The following is an 18,354-nucleotide window of genomic DNA, read 5'->3' as shown; positions in this document are numbered from 1 at the left end:
GAAAAATGCGCAGTGATCATCTTGCATGGTGGCACAGTGGTTAACATTACTGTCTCACAGCGCCAGAGGGTAAAACTGGGTCAAGTTCCATCAAGTGAAGACAACAGGGCGATTGAGAGGCAGCTGTGGGGTGTTGGGTGAGTTTATGTGTGTGGAGTTATTTTGTGAGAGTGTGTGTATTTGGATGGGGGTATTGTCTGAGTGTGATGGTGTGTCTGTCTGTGCCCCTGTGTACATGCATGTGTTTATGTAAACCTGTGTCTGCGTTTCTGTGTGAATGTATGCATGTTTATACGTGTGTGCGTCTGTATGTGTGACTGTGCCTATGTGTGTGTGTGTGTGTGTGTGTGTGTGGAGAGGTGGAGCTAATGCTGGAGGGAGGAGGTTGGTGGGCTGGTTGTAAAGGAAGGGGGGGGGGGGGGTGGTACTCCCATCTTAAATCCAGCAGATGTTGGATATCACCGTCCCTAAAATTCCACGGGACTCCTCCCGATCTGTTCCGGTAGCAGAGGATCAGTGAAATCCCTTCGTAGCAAAAGCGACGCAGACGGCTTTCTTCATCTCTTCCCTGAAAAGGAACGGCGGGTGTTCGGTGCTGGCGCCGCGGAATCATAGCCTGCCCTCTCCACCTCTCGGTTCTCCGACTTGCCAGCTCTCAGTTCATCTTTGCCCATCTATTCCCCGAGATGCCACCCCCTCTTTCTCCCTAGCCCTTCACTCCACCCGGGCCAACCGGCTTTCGTAGTCGTCAAACCACAAGCTGGCGAGCATAAGGGAGAGAATATGGGATCGGGTATAATTCAGTCTGCTATATATATATTTGTATGGCTGTGTATATGCACATCCCGCTCCGCCCCGGATATACTGGCGTTGGAGAGACTATTTTTCCATACCATATATGGGCACAGCGAGAGTCGCTGGTAGCTTAGAGAATACCAGTTGCTTTCTACAGCGCGTACGCTAGGGAAAATAGCGCGATTTTTCTCCCCTGACAATCATAATGAATGGCACAAGCCTTGATCCCTCCGCCAACAGCTATTACTTCTGATACCGCCTCCGGGAACTGCGGATGCAAAATTGCGCACTCAGAGGGGCTGCATGTGCCCTGAAGCAGGAGCCAGCGGCGCCTATAATGGCTTCTGGTCATACCACCCTGAATTTGGAAGATGAACTGAACTGCCCCCTCTGCCTCCAACTCTACTCGGATCCGGTAATCCTGGACTGCGGCCATGATTTCTGCCGGCAGTGCATCCTGAAGTATTGGGACAATGCGAATCGGGAGGTCTGCCCAGAGTGCGGCCAGGTCTTCCGGGACAAGAACTTGAAGGCCAACCGGGCGCTGGGCAAACTGGTCAAAAAGAGTCGGAATCACTCGCTGAATTTGAAATTGAAGGGGAACAAACCTTTCTGCAACGAGCACGAGGAGGAGCTGAAACTGTTCTGTGAAACCGACAAGAAATTGATCTGCGTGATGTGCCTGGACAGGAGAGACGGACGGAGCCACAAAGCCCACAACTTCATGTTGATAAACGAAGCTGTTGAGATTTACAAGGTAAGCGGGCACTGGAGGTTGGGGGGGGGGGTGGTTGAGATCATACAGTCATTGAATCTTACATTACAGACGGAGGCCATTCGGCCCATAGAATCTGCACCGACCACAATCCCACCCCAGCTCCTATCCCCATTACCCCATGCATTTACCCTACCTAGTCCCCCTGACAGTAAGGGGCAATTCAGCATGGCCAATCAATCTAACCCGCACATCGTTTGGACTGTGGGAGGAAACCGGAGCATCCGGAGGAAACCCACGCAGAGACGGGGAGAATGCACAAACTCCACACAGACAGCGACTGACCCAAGCCGGTAACTGCTTGAACCCGGTCCCTGGCGCTGTGAGGCAGCAATGCTAACCACCCTGCCTCTCCACAGGGCCACTGTGCCTCCCCGCTGTGCCGCCCCAAAAGAGCCGAGGCCGCTTTACTGTGATTTTTTTTCTCTGAAAGGCTTAAGTGACGGATGCACGATTCCGCTAAGAATGTCGACTTTGCTTTCAGGAGAAAATGAGACTCAGCTTAAACAACCTGAAGCAGAAGAAATCCTATTACCAAGAGTTCGAAAATAAACAGCAGGAAAAGATCGCAGAGATCAAGGTATATGTCTCAATGTGGCCTGACTCTGGGCTGACTTTCTACCTGTCCCTTCCAATTGGATTGTACTGGTCACCCTTGTTATGATTGTTATGATCCGTTTGTTGTTGTTGTTGAAGGATCAGTCCAATAAGTTGCAGAACCACATCACCGCCGAGTTTACCAAAATGCGCAGCATCTTAGACGAGAAGCAGCAGAATTTGTTCGCCGACCTGACGACGCAAGAAAGCGAGGTTTTAAACAGGATGGAGACCAACCTTCGGAAGATCCAAGACAACTTGAACCGCACTCAACAATTGTTATCCAACGTGCAGAAACGGTTAGAATTTCAAGACGTGTACGCCATGTTGAAGGTGAGCACAGTTGTCCGGCCTGTGTCAGGGCCAGTCCTTCGACAAAGGACTCTTTGCAAGAGAAAAAAAAATACCCATTTCTCACTGGATAACAGCAAATTGCTGCGGGATGCTGGAATCTGAAACCAAAAGAGAAAATGCTGGAAAATCTCAGCGTGGACAAAGGGTCACCAGGACGCGAAACGTCAGCTCTTTTCTCTCCTTACAGATGTCGCCAGACTTGCTGAGATTTTCCAGCACGTTCTGCTTTGGTTTCAAAAACCATCAAGAACGGAATTGTCCGGCCTAAAATCCGGAAAGCCCCGGAAATTCTCCGACCGTCAAAGGCCTTTCACGTTAAAATTCCAGTGGCGGACGGGACGGGAGAATTCAGATCCATTTTTCGTTGGCCGACCCGCTTATTGCCCCGGTCAGCTTCTCCGACTCCCACCTCTCTACCTTCCACCCCGCACCCCCCCTCCCCCCCCACCCCCCCACCCCCCCCCCCATTCCAGTCTTAACTCCTTATCGCTATATTTGAGGCAGATCGCAAGAATCTCGGCGCAATTTTTAGGCTCATTTATTTTTGCAAACGCGTGCGATTAATTCTGTTCACTCGAAGCTGAAGTCCAATCCATAGCCGCAATCTTAGGAAATGGAGAGGAAAACAGCTATCTTTAAAAAGAGAAATAAATAATCCGGAGATGTTTGAAAGTAGGTCCCTCGGGACTGATTAAATTCCCTTACTCCCCCAGGTATAATGGATTTATTGGTCAATTTGTGGAACAATGATCTGGAACTCCGTTATTAAGGGGTTTTGGATGAATTAAAAGTGAAATGAATCAGGTCGGGGGGGGGGGGGGGGGGGGGTGGGGGGGGGGGGGTGGTGGGGGGCGGTGTGGTGGGGGAGGAAGTGAATGGCCGGTTCGGATTCGAGGGTTACAATCCTGGAATTCTCTACCTAACTGTGGGTGAACCATAGGGACTGCGGGTAGGTAAACCATCACCAGCTCCTTATCGCGGGCAGTTAGGGATGAACAATAAATGCTCTCCTGCCCAGCGACGTCCGTTACCACATCAGCGCAATGCGGCATTTATCTAGTTCGATCGAAGTGACTGGAAGCGGATAGGGGGCGAGTGGTATAACAGCCTGAGTTGGCGTGAATTGACCCAAGCCTGTTTCTATTTCCAATGTTGCACCAATAGCGTAGCTTCAGATAGAATCTGTTAGTTGATTCTGCTCAAACGTCCAAATCAGGTGGGGAAGGGGGAGATTAGTATGTGTGTTTGTGAGGGGGCGGGGGGGGGGGGAGCTGAGGTGGGCGAGGGAGGTGTCAAATCCTTCTAACTCTACCACTTCCACAGGCTGACGGAATTCCTGTACGGTTCCGAGAATTGTCCAAAAACATTTCACCTCGGTTCCACCTCTTTACTTCTATGAAATTCATTGCGGTTGTCCCAACTCTCCCTTCCAGTCTAATCTCGCTGCAACGTCAACCTGATCGCCTAGGATATAAGAAGTTAGGTCGGGATAGGCCATTCAGCCCTTCGAACCGCTCGGTCATTAAATGAGATAACGACTGATTTTCTACTTATCACTATTGTCCCGCACTCATCCTCTTATCTACTTATGTTTTCAATATGCAGAAAAGTATCAATTTCAATCTTCAAGTATGTTGCGTCGAGAAGTAATGATGCATCCCCTTCACAACATCACAGCACCAAACGACTTCATTTCTACTTGTCATTATTTGGGCGGGATAGGTTAAATTGTATGGAGACAGGCACAAGGAAGGATCTACTTGGGGTTATTTCAAAATGTCCGGCTTACTTCAACGAAACGAGAGAGTTTACCACTTTTCTATCCAAGCACATCATTTTCTGCGCGCGTGTTTTCTTTAATGTAACTCTGCACCCTTTTTTCCGTGAGTTTAAATGCCAATTTTACTTTGCTTTCAGGAACCCCCGCTCGACGAGAAGAGGTATGGCACGTTCTTCACATAAATTCCGTACAACAATTAAGGAAGACATTGAAAGTACTTGCTGTGCATGTTGCAATGTTAAATTCTTTTATACTTCCTTCAGTACTGGAGACGATTATCAGCCTACTATTACAGAAGGCAATCTGCCTATCGGAATATTCCAAGGGCCTGTCCAGTATAGAGTTTGGAAACAAGTAATAGACGTAATTAGCCCTGGTAAGGAAGTCTTTTTGTACCCAATACAACTTCTCAGTAAGTATAATCATCTGAGCTACCTGGGACGTTTACATTTGAACATGGATAATGCTTTGAAATTCCCTTACGCTACCAGCAGTCTCTCGCCTTAATTTCTGTTGGAAAGCGGACTTAAAATGTGGAACACTGTAGTTTCGGTCGTTTGACTTGGGCTGATGTTAGTCAAGCTATGCATCTTGCTATTTGGAATTCGGTCGCAAGTCAGCCGTGATCACAATGAGTGCCGAGGGGCCTAAATGAGCAACTGATGTCCCTATAGGGTGGGCGGTAAGTGGTAGCCCCATGGGGTTTCAGAGTCACGGCGTGCAAACTCGCATCTGGAATTGGCATACGGTAAAATGGGAGATCTGCAACAATGGAGTAGGCGGCTACATAGATTGAAATGAATTAGACGCAGCAGGAGGTTGTCATTCAGGAATGGTTAGCTGGCAATCTTGATTGCTTCAATGGCTGACTGCAAAAGGAAGGGGGCGAGTGAACTGTGTAAAGCACGGGCTGAAATCATTTCTTCTCAAATGAGTAGGCTCCAGATTGAAAGCGGACCCCTGTGATACGCTGTTCGACAAATGCAATACGCCCTCTTGATGTTGCTTTCTGTCCGAACGGCAGGAAACACGTTCCACTGTTTTAGGGTAACTGTTTCTCCATAATTGTCAGTGAAGATAGAAATCGAAAGTGGTTCAGCAAGTATCTCAGCGTTTCAGTTGAACGCTTCTGTAATTGTCAGCGTAATCCCAGTATAACTCATTCCAACAAAAATGTTAATATTAATTTGTTCATAAGAACATAAGAACATAAGAAATAGGAGCAGGAGTAGGCCATCTAGCCCTTCGAGCCTGCCCCGCCATTCAATAAGATCATGGCTGATCTGTGGTAGCTCAGTTCCACTTTCCCGCCCTCTCCCCATAACCCTTAATCCCCTCTCTTATCAAGAACCCATCAACCCGCTTCTTAAAAATATTTAGTGAGGCAGCCTCCACCACTTCAACGGGCAGAGAATTCCAGAGATTCACCACCCTTTGAGTGAAGAAGTTCCTCCTCAACTCCGTTCTAAACCGCCTCCCCTTTATCTTGAGGCTGTGCCCCCTAGTCCTACTGTCTTTTTTGAGCGGGAAGAGTCTCTCCACCTCTATCCTATCCATCCCATTCATCATCTTATACGTCTCAATGAGATCTCCCCTCATTCTTCTAAACTCTAACGAGTACAAGCCCAGTTTATTCAGCCTCTCCTCATAGCTCAATCCCCTCAACTCCGGTATCAGCCTAGTAAACCTCCTCTGCACTCCCTCCAGGGCCAAAATATCCTTGCGCAGGTGCGGCGCCCAAAACTGCACACAGTACTCCAGCTGCGGCCTCACCAATGCCCTATACAGCTGCAGCAAGACCTCCCTACTTTTATATTCAATCCCCCTCGCTATGAAGGCCAGCATCCCATTAGCCTTCCTGACCACCTGCTGCACCTGCAAACTGGGTTTTTGCGACTCTTAATTATCTGGAGGAAAGTTTTTTGCTAAAATTGGGGCCATCTCCGATGCTTGTTGGTTGTCTCACATTGTCGCAGCAGGAAGTGTTCCAATGCATCTGTGGCTCTCGTCTCCAGGGTCTGGGATTGGGGAGTGCTGACAGAGGAGCCTGGGTAAATTACTGTTGTGCATCTTGCTTCTGTCAGCCGAATTTCATCTCCTGCCGGCCGTCCTTGAAATTACAACTTTATGGGTCTCTGGGAGAGGCCAAAACTGGAAATTGACATAAGGCGGCTGAGCTGTAATCTTAGTGGGTCTTTGCAAGCCGGCCTATCACTGGTCCGGATATCACTGGTCAATAATCCCATTCAGATGAAAGCGTTTGCCAGATGACTTATCTGGAGCTATCGGTTCTGTCCGATTGACTTAACCATTGGGAAAAAGTGACCAAGAATAGAAAGTACAAGCGTTTCTGGCATCGACATTTCGAGGGGATTACCCGATCCCAAAAACTACATTAATATCTGAAAGTAAACGACCCCCTTAAAAAAATGTTATTTATAATGCCAAGCTCGCATGTTCTGCGAGATCCAGATTTAATTACAGACACAGGAGGTAGGGGGATTTTTTTTTGGGGGGGGGGGGGTTTGGAGTTGAATGGAGGAGCAAATAATCTCTTAGAACATTATTAATTGACAACATTTATTACACAACTCCTCTCCCACCTGGAGCTGTCTTCAGCATTGGGTGCCGGTGCCGTGGGGAGAGATTGAACTAAATGTCATTGCCCACGGCACCTAAATTTCCTTGTCATCGCGTGTAATGGAATTGAACATCAGCGTGGGGAAGGAGGTTGTAGTTGTTGGAGGTCAATTATCTCAGCTGCAGGACTTCACTGCACGAGGTCCTCAGCGTAATGTCCGAGACCCAATTATCTTCAGCCATCTCATCAATGAACTTCCTTCCACATGAAGGTGTTTGCTGCTGACTGCACAGTGTTCAGTATGATTCTCGGCTGCTCAGATACTGAAGCAGGCCATGTCCAAATGCAGCAAGACCTGGACAATAGCCAGCAAGTAGCAAGTAACATTCACGTCACGCAAGTGCCAGGCAATGCCAATCTCTAACAAGAGAGGATCTAACCATTGACCCTTGACATTCAATAGCATTACGATCGCTGAATATCCCACTGTCAACATCTTAGGAGTTCGTTGACCAGAGCGTGTCTAGCCATGGAAACACCAGAGCAGGTCAAACACTGGGAATCCCACAGATAAAAGCTCACCTCCTGACTCCGCAAAGCCTTCTGCAGGACAAAAGTCAGGAGTGTGATGGAATACTCTCTCCTTATCTCGATGATGCAATTCCGACAACACAAGAATCTCGAGACCGTCTAGGACGAAACAACTTGTCTAATAGATACCCCATCCACAAACATCCGTTCCCTCCATCACTAACAAACAATGGCAGCATTGTGTACCATCTATAAAATGCACTGCTGCAACTCACCTAAAACTTCTTAGGCAGCACCGTCCAAATCCACGACCACTACCACCTAGAAGAACAATAACAGCAGACAGATGCGACCAACGCCACCTGGAGGTTCTCCTCCAAGTCATTCACCATCCTGACTTGGAAATATATCGCCAGTCCTTCACAGGGTTAAAATCCTGGAACCCCCTCCCTAACAGTACTGTGGGTGTACGTACAGCTCAGAAACTGCGTCGGTTCAAGTAGGCAGCTCACCACCACCTTCTGAAGGGAAACCAGAGATGGACAATAAGTGTTGGTCTGGCCAGCTATGCTCACATCCCATATACAATTTTTTTCAACAACTGATGTCGCCCGTTCTATCCCCATAAGGCCAGGCCAAAATCCAATTTTACATTCCACCCAAAATTGGTCTCAGTTGGGATACATATTAGGAATAAAATTAGGATGGACATAAAACTAACGTCGTACACAGAATTTGCAGATCCTCCTTGGGGCTGTAGCTTGTCCTCTGATGGCTTGTATCCTTGTTACTTTCCTTCATCTAAAATCCAGTTTTGTTCTTCCTGTTTGGTTCTTCCACTATCAGTTCTATCGGTTGTGGGTTCGATCACTTGTTTTTATCCCCTTTATCTTCTGTCAAAAATATTGGACGCAGAGTGAGACGGGGAACTGAAAGACAGCTCACTTTACGCTAGTGCGCAAGTTAGAGTGTGAGGAGCATTAGGAAGCCAAGCGGATTAGAACCATGTAACGAAATGAGGGCGGGAGTAGTATGCAATAAAATTAGAATGAAATGGATTGAAATTTACTCAAATCAGGGGAGATATGGAATATCGAATGTTGTTCAGTTGGTTTGTATTAAGGTTGTTTAGAATCACTTGGGAAGGATAATCAGGAACGATCTCAAGGAGGTTATGGGTGTCAGTCAACAATCGTTATTTTGAGTTTGAATGTTCCCTGCATACTGCTTTCTGCTGGGATCCATTTTAAATGTACCACTGAGTTGTGAATTGGATTTTACCGCCCTGATGCCTGTTGAGCTGCCCAGCCTCTTTCCGGGGACAGAAGGATCCCCCATCAGCAACAACAGTTTTACTACCAGTCAGGAATTAAACATCTGTCCTACTAAGTTTGACTTGAAAGGAAGAGACATCAAAATGAGCACCACAAATTTTCTGCTGTCTTCAACTAAAATTATCCCCTCCAGTCCACAACGTATTCCCATGTATCAAGGAAAAAAACATTAGCCTGGGAATTCAATATCTTAGAGTGCTATTTCGATATAAAGAATAATTAAGATATCGAGACATGGAGGGAATTTTCCAAATGCGCTAATGACGGCCAAACTTGTTGGTGTAGCAAAGAGCGAGGGTGACACCAGCTTACTATAAAAGATCATGGGTCAGCGCAAAATGTGGGGCACGTAGCAGATGGAATTTAGTTCAGTGAAGTGTGACGGGCTGTATTTTGGTAAATTGGACAGGGAAAGGCACTATAGACTTCATAGCACAGTTCTACAGAGTGTTCTGGGATGCAGCAAGATTGCCCCCGCTAGAAGGTGGTCGGTCATATTAAGCGAATTGTCAGCAAACGATGTGTGATATTGGGCTCGGTAAATAGAGGTACTGAGTGTTAAATCAGAGAAATGATATGGAAGCGTTATAAAAATCGAGGTAGGCTACAACTAAAGCGATGCATCCAGTTCGAGTCACCATGTGTTAGGATGGTTGTGTCAGTCCGTGCGAAGGTGTAAAAGAGATTTACCCGAATGGTTCCAGGGTTAAGGGAATTTTGGCTATAGGTTTCTTAATGAGCATCAAGTACATGTTAAGTTTATTAGTGACAATCACATTGCCAACATTACGAGAAACTACGTATTAAATATATTGATTTCAGTTTGTATGATTCATTGTGAAGTAATTGACAAAGAGAAAGGCCATGTGCACACTACAGGATGCTTTCATAATCAACATGGTCAACTAAGAGTTATTGTCAAATAGCTTAGCGAATGTTAGCATATACAAGCAGGGAATAGCAGGCACACTGCGGGAATGCGAGGACACTGTGGGACTTTAGAAATGAATTAACTCTCGGTAAAAAAGAGTTCTGTGTCTTTGTTTCAACTTCGGCAGCCGGTTCGGATCATATTAGCAAAGATAAATTTGGAGAAACTTCGGTTGTTCTCCTTGGAGCAAAGGAGATATAAGGAAGATTTGATAGAGGTGTTAAGGGTTTTGGTAAATTAGACAAAAGGGCCCTACCTAATATCTGGTGGTGCGAGGTCTAGGGGACACAGATTTAAGGTCTTGGGTTATAAGAAAATCTTAGGTAGAGATTGATAATGGCTATAAATGCGAATATGAATTTCGAAAGTATATCGGATTTCACGTGAGCGAACTAAATTTGCAGTGCTACCGGAATGGAGCAGGAGAATTGAACTGACTGCAGATCTACAGAAAGCGGGCATGAAGTCAATGAGCCGAATAGTCCCTCTCGGTGCTGCAATGAATCTGTGAAATGAAGGCACGTTGTTGTTGGCCGCTGGACAACAACATGAGAAAGGCTGATTGGGCTGTTCTTGGTCTTGTTTCCATGTCCAATGAAAAGTGCCAGATCTATCTGGTGGGCAGGGGTTGGGCATTAAAGGGGAAAACCATCGGGTCAAAACACAACTACAATCTTAACATTGATGATACTAACTTGGCCAATAACTCTATCATTTGTAACCTGCCTCAAGTCAATGCATTGGGACATTGGGTAGGGCACAAAATGGGCTTGAACTGCTAAAGTCACTTCACATCCACTCCAAAATTGAATTTCGCCCTCCACTAGTCCACCCCAAACGGGAAGGAGCGGGAGAGGAGTGCTCAATAAGGACATTTTTTCTTTCTCTCCAATTGCTCAACATTGCAGGTTGTAAACCCTCCTTCTCAATGCAATTAGGAAACGCGATTGGTGGCCCTTACCTTTTGCTCTCCCATTCTCGATTAAATGTGATTAAATGCCTGAGAGGGTTCCCTCATCTTGGAACTTCCGGTCACTACCCAAAGCTTTAACCTTTTGTTTTCTTTTCAGGCGCTGAAGAACCTGATTGGCTGAATTCCCTTCCTGGTGGCAGGTTAGCGGCTGGGTTTGGGCTCGAGCCCGGCCACTTAACCCCACCGTTAACCTGCTGAACTTTGATCCCAAGCCCTCATTACCTTGCAGGAAGAGTAGGGGACGCTAAATCCCACCCTCATTAATGTGCTGCTGCGCTGCCGGAAGAGAGTTGATTGTTGCGGAACCTTTAAAAGGCTGCAGATATTTGAGAGGAAACTTCCTAGCTTTCCAATAGTAGACTTGCAGGGGTCAATTGAACGAGGGTTGTGATGGGGCTGTGCGCTCAGCCGGGCTAAAGTCTGATCGATTCTCACAAAAGCATTTATTTATTTTCATTTGCGATTCTGAGCACGAAGTCTTATTTTCCAAGAGTCTGGTTGTGGCTGCTTGGAGGGAATTGAAAATACAAATGTTCACCGATTGGAAATTTAACCTAAATGGCAGTAAACTGACCATATCACGTCAAGTTTACAACAGTTTTCACTGGGGAATCAAGTCCAGCGGGATGTGAAACTTGCCTTCCATTGCCTTCAGGTTCGTGGGATAATTCGGGGCTTACTTAAGCATTTTCAGTATAACCACCATCACACGATGAGAGAGTGCAGGGAATAGTTTACCTTTGCTGAAAGGATAGCCGGTATAATCGGGGCTCCGGTGTCAATCTACCAAATTGATGGAAATTTCTCTCGCCTGATACACTGTCAGCGGGATTTCAGGGGTACTCATTTACGCAAAGGGGAACTCTATAATTATAATCCGAACTCTGATACTCTTAAATTCGGGGTGACTTTAAATCACTAGTGGTACCTCAGTGAAATGAATAATGTACATTCGTTTATTCTCCTCAAAGAAAGTACATACAAAGTGGACCACTGCGCAAGGAGCGGGGTTCCATTTTAGTCTTGGGTCACTGTCTGTGAGGAATCTGCACGTTCTCCCCGTGTCTGCGTGGGTTCCTCCGGGTATTTCGGTTCAAAGGTGTGTAGGTTGGGTGGATCGGATGTACTGAAATGTTCCTTAGTGACCAAAATGTATAGGTTAAGGGGATCAGTGGGGTAAATATGCGGGGATAGGGCTTTCGCAGGGCATGCTGACTGACAGTCGGTGCAGACTCGACGGGACAAATGGCCTCCCTCTGCACTATAGGGATTCTATGAGCATAGCCTCCAAACTGCCCACATCGCCACTATCCCCCAACCCCGCCCTGTGTGTTCTCTCTGTCCTTCGCACGTATGCTTCTGCTTTTCAGCTTTCATACTTCTCTCTGGTTGCATTTGTTTGACGGTAATTATGTGCTTTCTACTTCCTGGGGACAGAAAAAAAGTTTTGTCATTTATATAGCGCTCTGCGGCCAATTACGTAGATGAGCCAGGCGGTCAGATGTAATGGTAAATAGGGTGAATGGTTGTGCATCTTTTCTGAAACATTGCTTTTCTGAATTGATGTGCCTTTGGTGGGTAGGGCGAGGGAGAGAGGGAGCGAGTATGGTCGTCAGGGGGTTGGGTTGAAGATATGGAGGGGATGTGAAATGAATTTATTCACTTAAGTCCTCGATTGTTAGTCCGGTTCTTTCCCAAGGTTGACTGTTCCTTTTAAACCACCCCTGCGCCCCCCCCCCCCCAACCCTCAACCAAAAGCCCTCTGTCATATAATAAAAACAGGAAGCGCTGCAAAACGTTTCTGACGGCATCTATGGGAGAGAGAGGATTAAGATTTCGAGTCTAACATAAAACAACTAGGGAAATTAATGGGGTTAAAGGCCGGTAGCTCCCTGGGCGTGACGGGTTGCATCCCAGGATACTCAAGGAAGTAGCTACAGATATATTGGATACACTGATCGCAATCTTCCTTATTTAAACAAGGAGGGAGTCAAAACTACAGAAAACGATAGGCAGGTAGCTTAACACTTATCATTGAAAAAAACGTTAAAATCGATTATAGAGGATGTCATAGCAGAGCGTTTAGAAGTATGCAATATAATTAATCGTAGCCTGCGCAGTGTCATGAAAGGGAAATTATGACTGACAAAGTTATTAGAGTTTTTTGAAGTGGTGATGATCAGAATATATAGAGAACCTTTGGATGAAATATACTTGGATTTCCAAATAAAAAGTTTGATGAAGTACCACACAATATTATTTAATAAGATAAGAGTTCATTATGTTGCCCTAGTATTTAGCATGGATAGAGGATTGATTAACTGATAGAAGATAGTTGGGTTAAGAGGGGCATTTTTAGGATGGCAACCTGTAACTCGCGGGACCAGTGCTGCCAGAATCATCAGTGCTGGGGTCAAAATTATTTACAACATATATTAATGACTTCGACGAGGGAAGTGAATGTACTATTGCCAAATTTGCAGATAACATAAAGATACATCGAAAGGCAATTGCGCGATGACACATCTACTGGGGGACATAGACAGGCTAGATGAGTGCACAAATAAGTTGGCAGATGGAATATAACGCAGGAAAATGTGAAATTATAAACTTTGCTAGGACGAATGAAGAAATTGAATATTATTTAAAAGTGCAAGACTGCAGAAAGCTGCAGCACACAGGGATTTCGGGGTTCACCAGGGCACACGCGAGGCAGCTGCAATGTTGGCCTTTATTTCAAATGGAAATGAATGTAAAAATGGTGAAGTTTTACTAAAATTATACGAGGTACTAGCTAGACCATAACTGGAATACTGTGAAGAGTTATGGCCTCCTTATCGAGGGAAAATATACTGCCATTGGACGCAGGCCAGAGAAGGTTACTGTCGAACATGGAATGTTTTCTTATGAGGACAGGTTGAGTACGTTAGGCCTCTATTCATTGACGTTTGGAAGACAGATGACCGTGTTGAGACGTATCAGATTTTCAGGGGGCTTGACATGGTAGATGCTGAGAGCTTGTTTCCCCTTTTGGGAGATTCGAGGACCAGAGTGCATAATCTCAGAGTAAGGGGTCGCCCATTTAAGGCAGATATGAGGAAGAGTTCTTCTCTCAGTAGTAGTGAATCCGTGGAAATCTTTACTATAGAGGGTTGTGGACGCTGGGTCGTTAATTATGTTCAAAGCCGATATACAGATTTTAATCAGTAAGGAAATGAAGGGGGAGTGGGAGGATGATCATATCAGATCAAATATGATCTCATCATTGAATGGCAAGCAGGCTCGATGGGACAAATGGCCACTTCTGTTTCTACGTCTTATGATCTTATTATGACCATTGTTCGGGCAGTGGGGATGGAAGGATTTCCTTTCTCCCTCCGAGGTCCCCTCTTCAGTTTTCCAAAACGGTACCCTCACCGCCATTCTAATGTAGTGTAGAATCCATCAATTGACAATGGTACTGGAGACGTTCTCTGAACTGTGGCACATAAGTTTACGCGTGGGCTCAACTGATAATTCAGAATTTCTATGGCACAGTAAATATATAATATCGTGCAGTCAAACTAAAATTGACCCTGATGTGTAGCAGAAGCAGTTAGCCTCGGTATCTACCTGTATAATGAATCGTGTTTTTTAATTGAAAGTGAAATGGCAGACTTCATGGGTGATGTATCCTAGATTCATATAATGGAGGTGGAATGACAGAGCCGCGCGTGCTTAAGAGGAGTGCCTGCACTTCTAGAACCCTTTGAGGTAGATTTCTATATTTGCTCAACCTTGGCAGTGGCAACTACTTGCTGTTCCATTTCATTCTCCAAACCACCTGAAAGAGGGCAGTCAATCACAATCCTGGCAATCTTGTCTGCTCACATAAATAAATTGCTTTTATTTCCAAGGCGGCGTTGGTTTACTAGGAAGCAATGTGCAGCAGGACCATCACATGACCAGAAGGTCTCACTTTGGGAACGCACGGTGCTTCTAACTCTTTTCCATTTGCAGAACAGGTTCTCCTCTTGAACCCAAGGGATGAGCTTCCAGCTTTGGTGAGGGTGGAATACCAGCGCAGTGGATACCTCCTTGAAGTCGGTTGTAGTGCCTTGTTACTCTCCTGGATCGTCTGAGTCCTTTTCATTACCCACCATCACCTGCATCGGCGAATTCCAATTTTAACATGCTAAATTCTTTTCTCGGCGGTTCAAATATGTATGATATGAACCGTTGCAGTCCCAGGCTGCAAACACGCTTAGCTCAATTTAGAATGATTCTTGGATGCTGCCATTGACTTGGGTGACGCTGGGATGTAGAGACAGAGAATTAGCTTTATTATCAAGAGGGGACTTCCTGTGGACAGGAGAACGTATTCATCCATGGGCTCCTTGGTAAGCAATGATTATTTGAATGGGGTAACAAACCTTCCGGAGGAAGAGATAGATATTTTTCTAACGTTGTTTAAGTATCCCTCACCCTTGACTTCCAGCTACATTGGTGGGTTCCAGCCTGCTCAGCCCCCCCGGATAACTACCAAAACCCCATCCTACTAAGGTTGATAGAAACCTTAAAATATCAGTCACTGCCCTAGACAGTAGAGATTGATCCAAAAACAGAAAATGCTGGAAAATTCTCAGGAGGTCTGACAGCGTCTAAAGAGACAGAATAGAGCTAACGTTTCGAACTAACCCTTCGTAAGATTGATGGACACTTGTAGAATGTTAATGAGCTGCGTGTTTTTTTTTATCTGACATAAGTGATATACAGATTGCCTAGGCCTTGCATTAGTGTGCTATATGCATGCAAATATTCTTCTTAACCAATTCTGTGCTTCCCCTTGGGGCCCTTGGTATATATAAAATTCCACTAAGATTTTCAAGTGATGTGGAGCCTCCTAGTTGCTGATATGTAGGCTTTTGTTGGCACACACAGATGACCGGATGCATGAATGACTGCTCTGGGGGGAATAAATTGAGAGATGCAACGACTTCGGGTATGCAGTCCGGGCCATCTTTCCTTTACTGTATCTATGGAACTCCAGTCCCAGTAGGAAGGATATAATATATCTGCCCTGGCAATCCTTGTGATCTTCCAGCAAGAAACACAAAGTCAAGGTTAACATCCCTGACAAAGTTGTGCTTCCTGGCCTTTTGATTAAGATCAAATGTCAGATCAAGCCCAAGATGGGGGCGCAATGTCTTTGCTTGTTAGCTTGGATGTTGTGTGTTTCTGTAGTGAGAGCAAATGAATCGGATTCAATTTGAATTTGGTGTCTTTTAGTTCAGACAAGGAGGTGGATTCGGGTCTGCCTTGTTCTTTCTGCGAATTGGTTTTTCCAACTTTAAGAATGGAGTCAATTTGGAAACAAAGAAAACGAAATATCTACCAACAGGGAACGTGAGCTTCCTGGTCAGAGGTTACATTGCATTCCGAGAGTATGAGCTCCGCGCGCTCTCAAGCATGACTTTGCAAAGGTTCCAAAAGAAATCTAGGTTGGGAACAGGAAAGGGGTTTGGTGGGGTGGTGGTTGTGTTTGTGGGAGGGAAGGGGGTGGGGGAAGGGAGGGGAGGGGGCATGGAGGTTGCGGAAGAATTGCGTTTAAGCCGCTGATGTTGACTTGAAACGTGAATTGTGCTTTGCAATAAAAAGTGATTCTTTTTCATTTCTTGCTCCGTTATTCTATAGATTATAAATATGCAGGCTGCTCTGAACCAGCCAGTAATCCTACTTCTCGAACTGATGTGAGCGAAGAGACGCCAAGGAAACGCTCCATTAAAAATAGCACCGAAGAGAATAACAAAAAATGTAATAAATTATATCTCGATATAATCTCATGTAATCGATAGCAAGGGATCTCTGTAGTTTTCTCTTATCTCTGGGCGGGATTTTTCACTCCAGTACCTCGGGGTTCTAGACTTCCCTCCTCCAGCCGTCATGAAATTAAAACATTAAATCGTCGCATGAAGCATTCTAGAAATTATCCTTAAATTGATAACATTGTTTGAGGTGACCCCTTTTATTCTGATCGGGCGTTTCTTTCCTTCTTTTTTGTTTCTCTTGCCAGTTCCCACCTATCTGACCCTGAATGCGAACACAGCTCACCCGCGGCTCCTCCTCTCCGAAGACTTGACCGTCGTCACCTACGGGGACGTGAAGCAAGACGTCAAGGACAACCCCGAGCGGTTCGACACTTGCGTCTGCGTCCTGGGCTCCGAGGCATTCACCTCCGGCAAGCACTACTGGGAGGTGCAAGTGGGCTCCAAGACAGAGTGGGATTTGGGCGTGGTCAAGGAGTCCATCAGCCGGAAAGGCCACACCACGGCGACACCGGACGCCGGCTACTGGATTGTGTGGCTGAGGAACGGCAACGAGTACAAAGCCACCACCGTGCCCCGTACGCGCTTGAACGTGCCTCGAAAGCCCAGAGCCATCGGGGTGTACCTGGACTATGAGGGCGGGCAAGTGTCCTTTTACAACGTGGACAACATGTCCCATCTCTACACTTTCATTGACACTTTCACTGGGAAACTTTTTCCTTACTTCAGTCCCGGTATTAATGACGACGGGGAAAACTCAGAACCGCTCAGAATCCTCCCAGTCAGATGTCACGAGGAATAATATGACTGTTTATCTTCTTCGTTTCTCCAAGATTTGTCTTTCTTAGGGCCAGATTCTCTTTGTTACTTAAATAACCGGGCGTTATTTCGTTCTTCTTTTTCCCCCCTGAAGAAACTCTATGTTCGATTGTAGATGGGGTTTCTAACCAGTGTCTAACTGCAACATAGCGTCATGTTGCTGGGTTCGGCAGTGTGAATGCACCAGGCTCCATATTCTGATCAACTGAGTGAATAACTGCATGTATCCGGTGCCCCTTATTAATGGACAACTGAAAGAATCTTCAATGGGGACAAACGCACGCGGTCCGTTCTCTCCACTTTCCCTATTGGTGCGTTTGGACCGCAAAAGGCGGTTACAATCGCTGTTCTGGAAATAGTGCCCTTACGAAAAGTTCGTCACGGCGGCAGGGCACATTGCTAAAGTGGTCAGCAAACCATATGGGATATTGCGCTTTATAAATAGTGACGCTGAGGCAATAGGGTGGTGGTAATGTCACTGGGCTAGTAATCCAGAGGCGCAGTCTAATGGTCTGAGGACATGGGTTCAAATTCCATTATGGTAACTAGAGCGCTATAAATTAAAAGTTGGTCTCTGTAATGAAATGAATGCGAACCTGGGAATAGGGCCTGGGTGGGACTGTGGTTGGTGCAGATTCAATGGGCCGAATGGCCCCTTCTGCACTGGAAGGATTCTATGATGCCTATTTTTGCAAAAGAAAAGCCATCTGGGTTCACTATTGACCTTTTCGGGAAGGAGACCTTGCCATCCTTCCCTTGTCTGGCCAACATGTGACTCCAGACCCACAGCAATGTGATCAATTCTAAAATGGCTGTGCAAGCCATTCTGCTCAAGGACACTTAAGGATGGACAGTGAATTATTGCATTGCCAAGGCTTCCCAGGTTCCTTGTAAAAAAATATGAGGTTGTTATGCTGACCCTGGGTAAAGCTCTCTTTAGGCCAAAAGTGTCCAGAACCACCAGACTTCGGGGAGGATGTGAGGGTCCTTGAGAGGGTGGATGCCAGAATGGTCGCAGAGATGGGGCGGGTGAATGGGCGAGAGGATTAGTTACAGGCTGAGGCTGAGGTTGATAACCTT

General features: G+C 46.0%; 1 protein-coding gene across 1 annotated transcript; it reads left to right on the top strand.

Moving 5' to 3' along the window:
• Nucleotides 1–1,022: 1,022 nt before the first annotated feature.
• Nucleotides 1,023–17,477, top strand: LOC145348546 (zinc-binding protein A33-like). The gene is made up of 7 exons (XM_080196735.1): nucleotides 1,023–1,552; nucleotides 2,055–2,150; nucleotides 2,267–2,500; nucleotides 4,439–4,461; nucleotides 4,565–4,677; nucleotides 16,325–16,444; nucleotides 16,704–17,477. Exons 1-7 carry the CDS (start codon nucleotides 1,070–1,072, stop codon nucleotides 17,255–17,257), a joined length of 1,623 nt encoding a protein of 540 aa, XP_080052861.1. The 5' UTR covers nucleotides 1,023–1,069; the 3' UTR covers nucleotides 17,258–17,477.
• The last annotated feature ends 877 nt before the right edge of the window (nucleotides 17,478–18,354 follow it).

This window comes from Carcharhinus amblyrhynchos, chromosome 9, assembly GCF_965287045.1.
Source record: "Carcharhinus amblyrhynchos chromosome 9, sCarAmb.v2.hapA, whole genome shotgun sequence".
Classification (NCBI taxonomy): Eukaryota; Metazoa; Chordata; class Chondrichthyes; order Carcharhiniformes; family Carcharhinidae; genus Carcharhinus; species Carcharhinus amblyrhynchos.
Note: the sequence above shows the minus strand (reverse complement) of the source record. Positions and strands in the feature narration are given on the sequence as shown.

Excerpts from the sequence above, each read along its gene's own strand:
- LOC145348546 (XM_080196735.1), top strand. The coding sequence starts at position 1,070 with ATGCAAAATTGCGCACTCAGAGGGGCTGCATGTGCCCTGAAGCAGGAG. Across the intron at positions 2,501-4,438 it reads ACGTGTACGCCATGTTGAAG|GAACCCCCGCTCGACGAGAA; the intron begins GTGAGCACAGTT and ends CTTTGCTTTCAG. Across the intron at positions 4,462-4,564 it reads CCCCCGCTCGACGAGAAGAG|TACTGGAGACGATTATCAGC; the intron begins GTATGGCACGTT and ends TACTTCCTTCAG.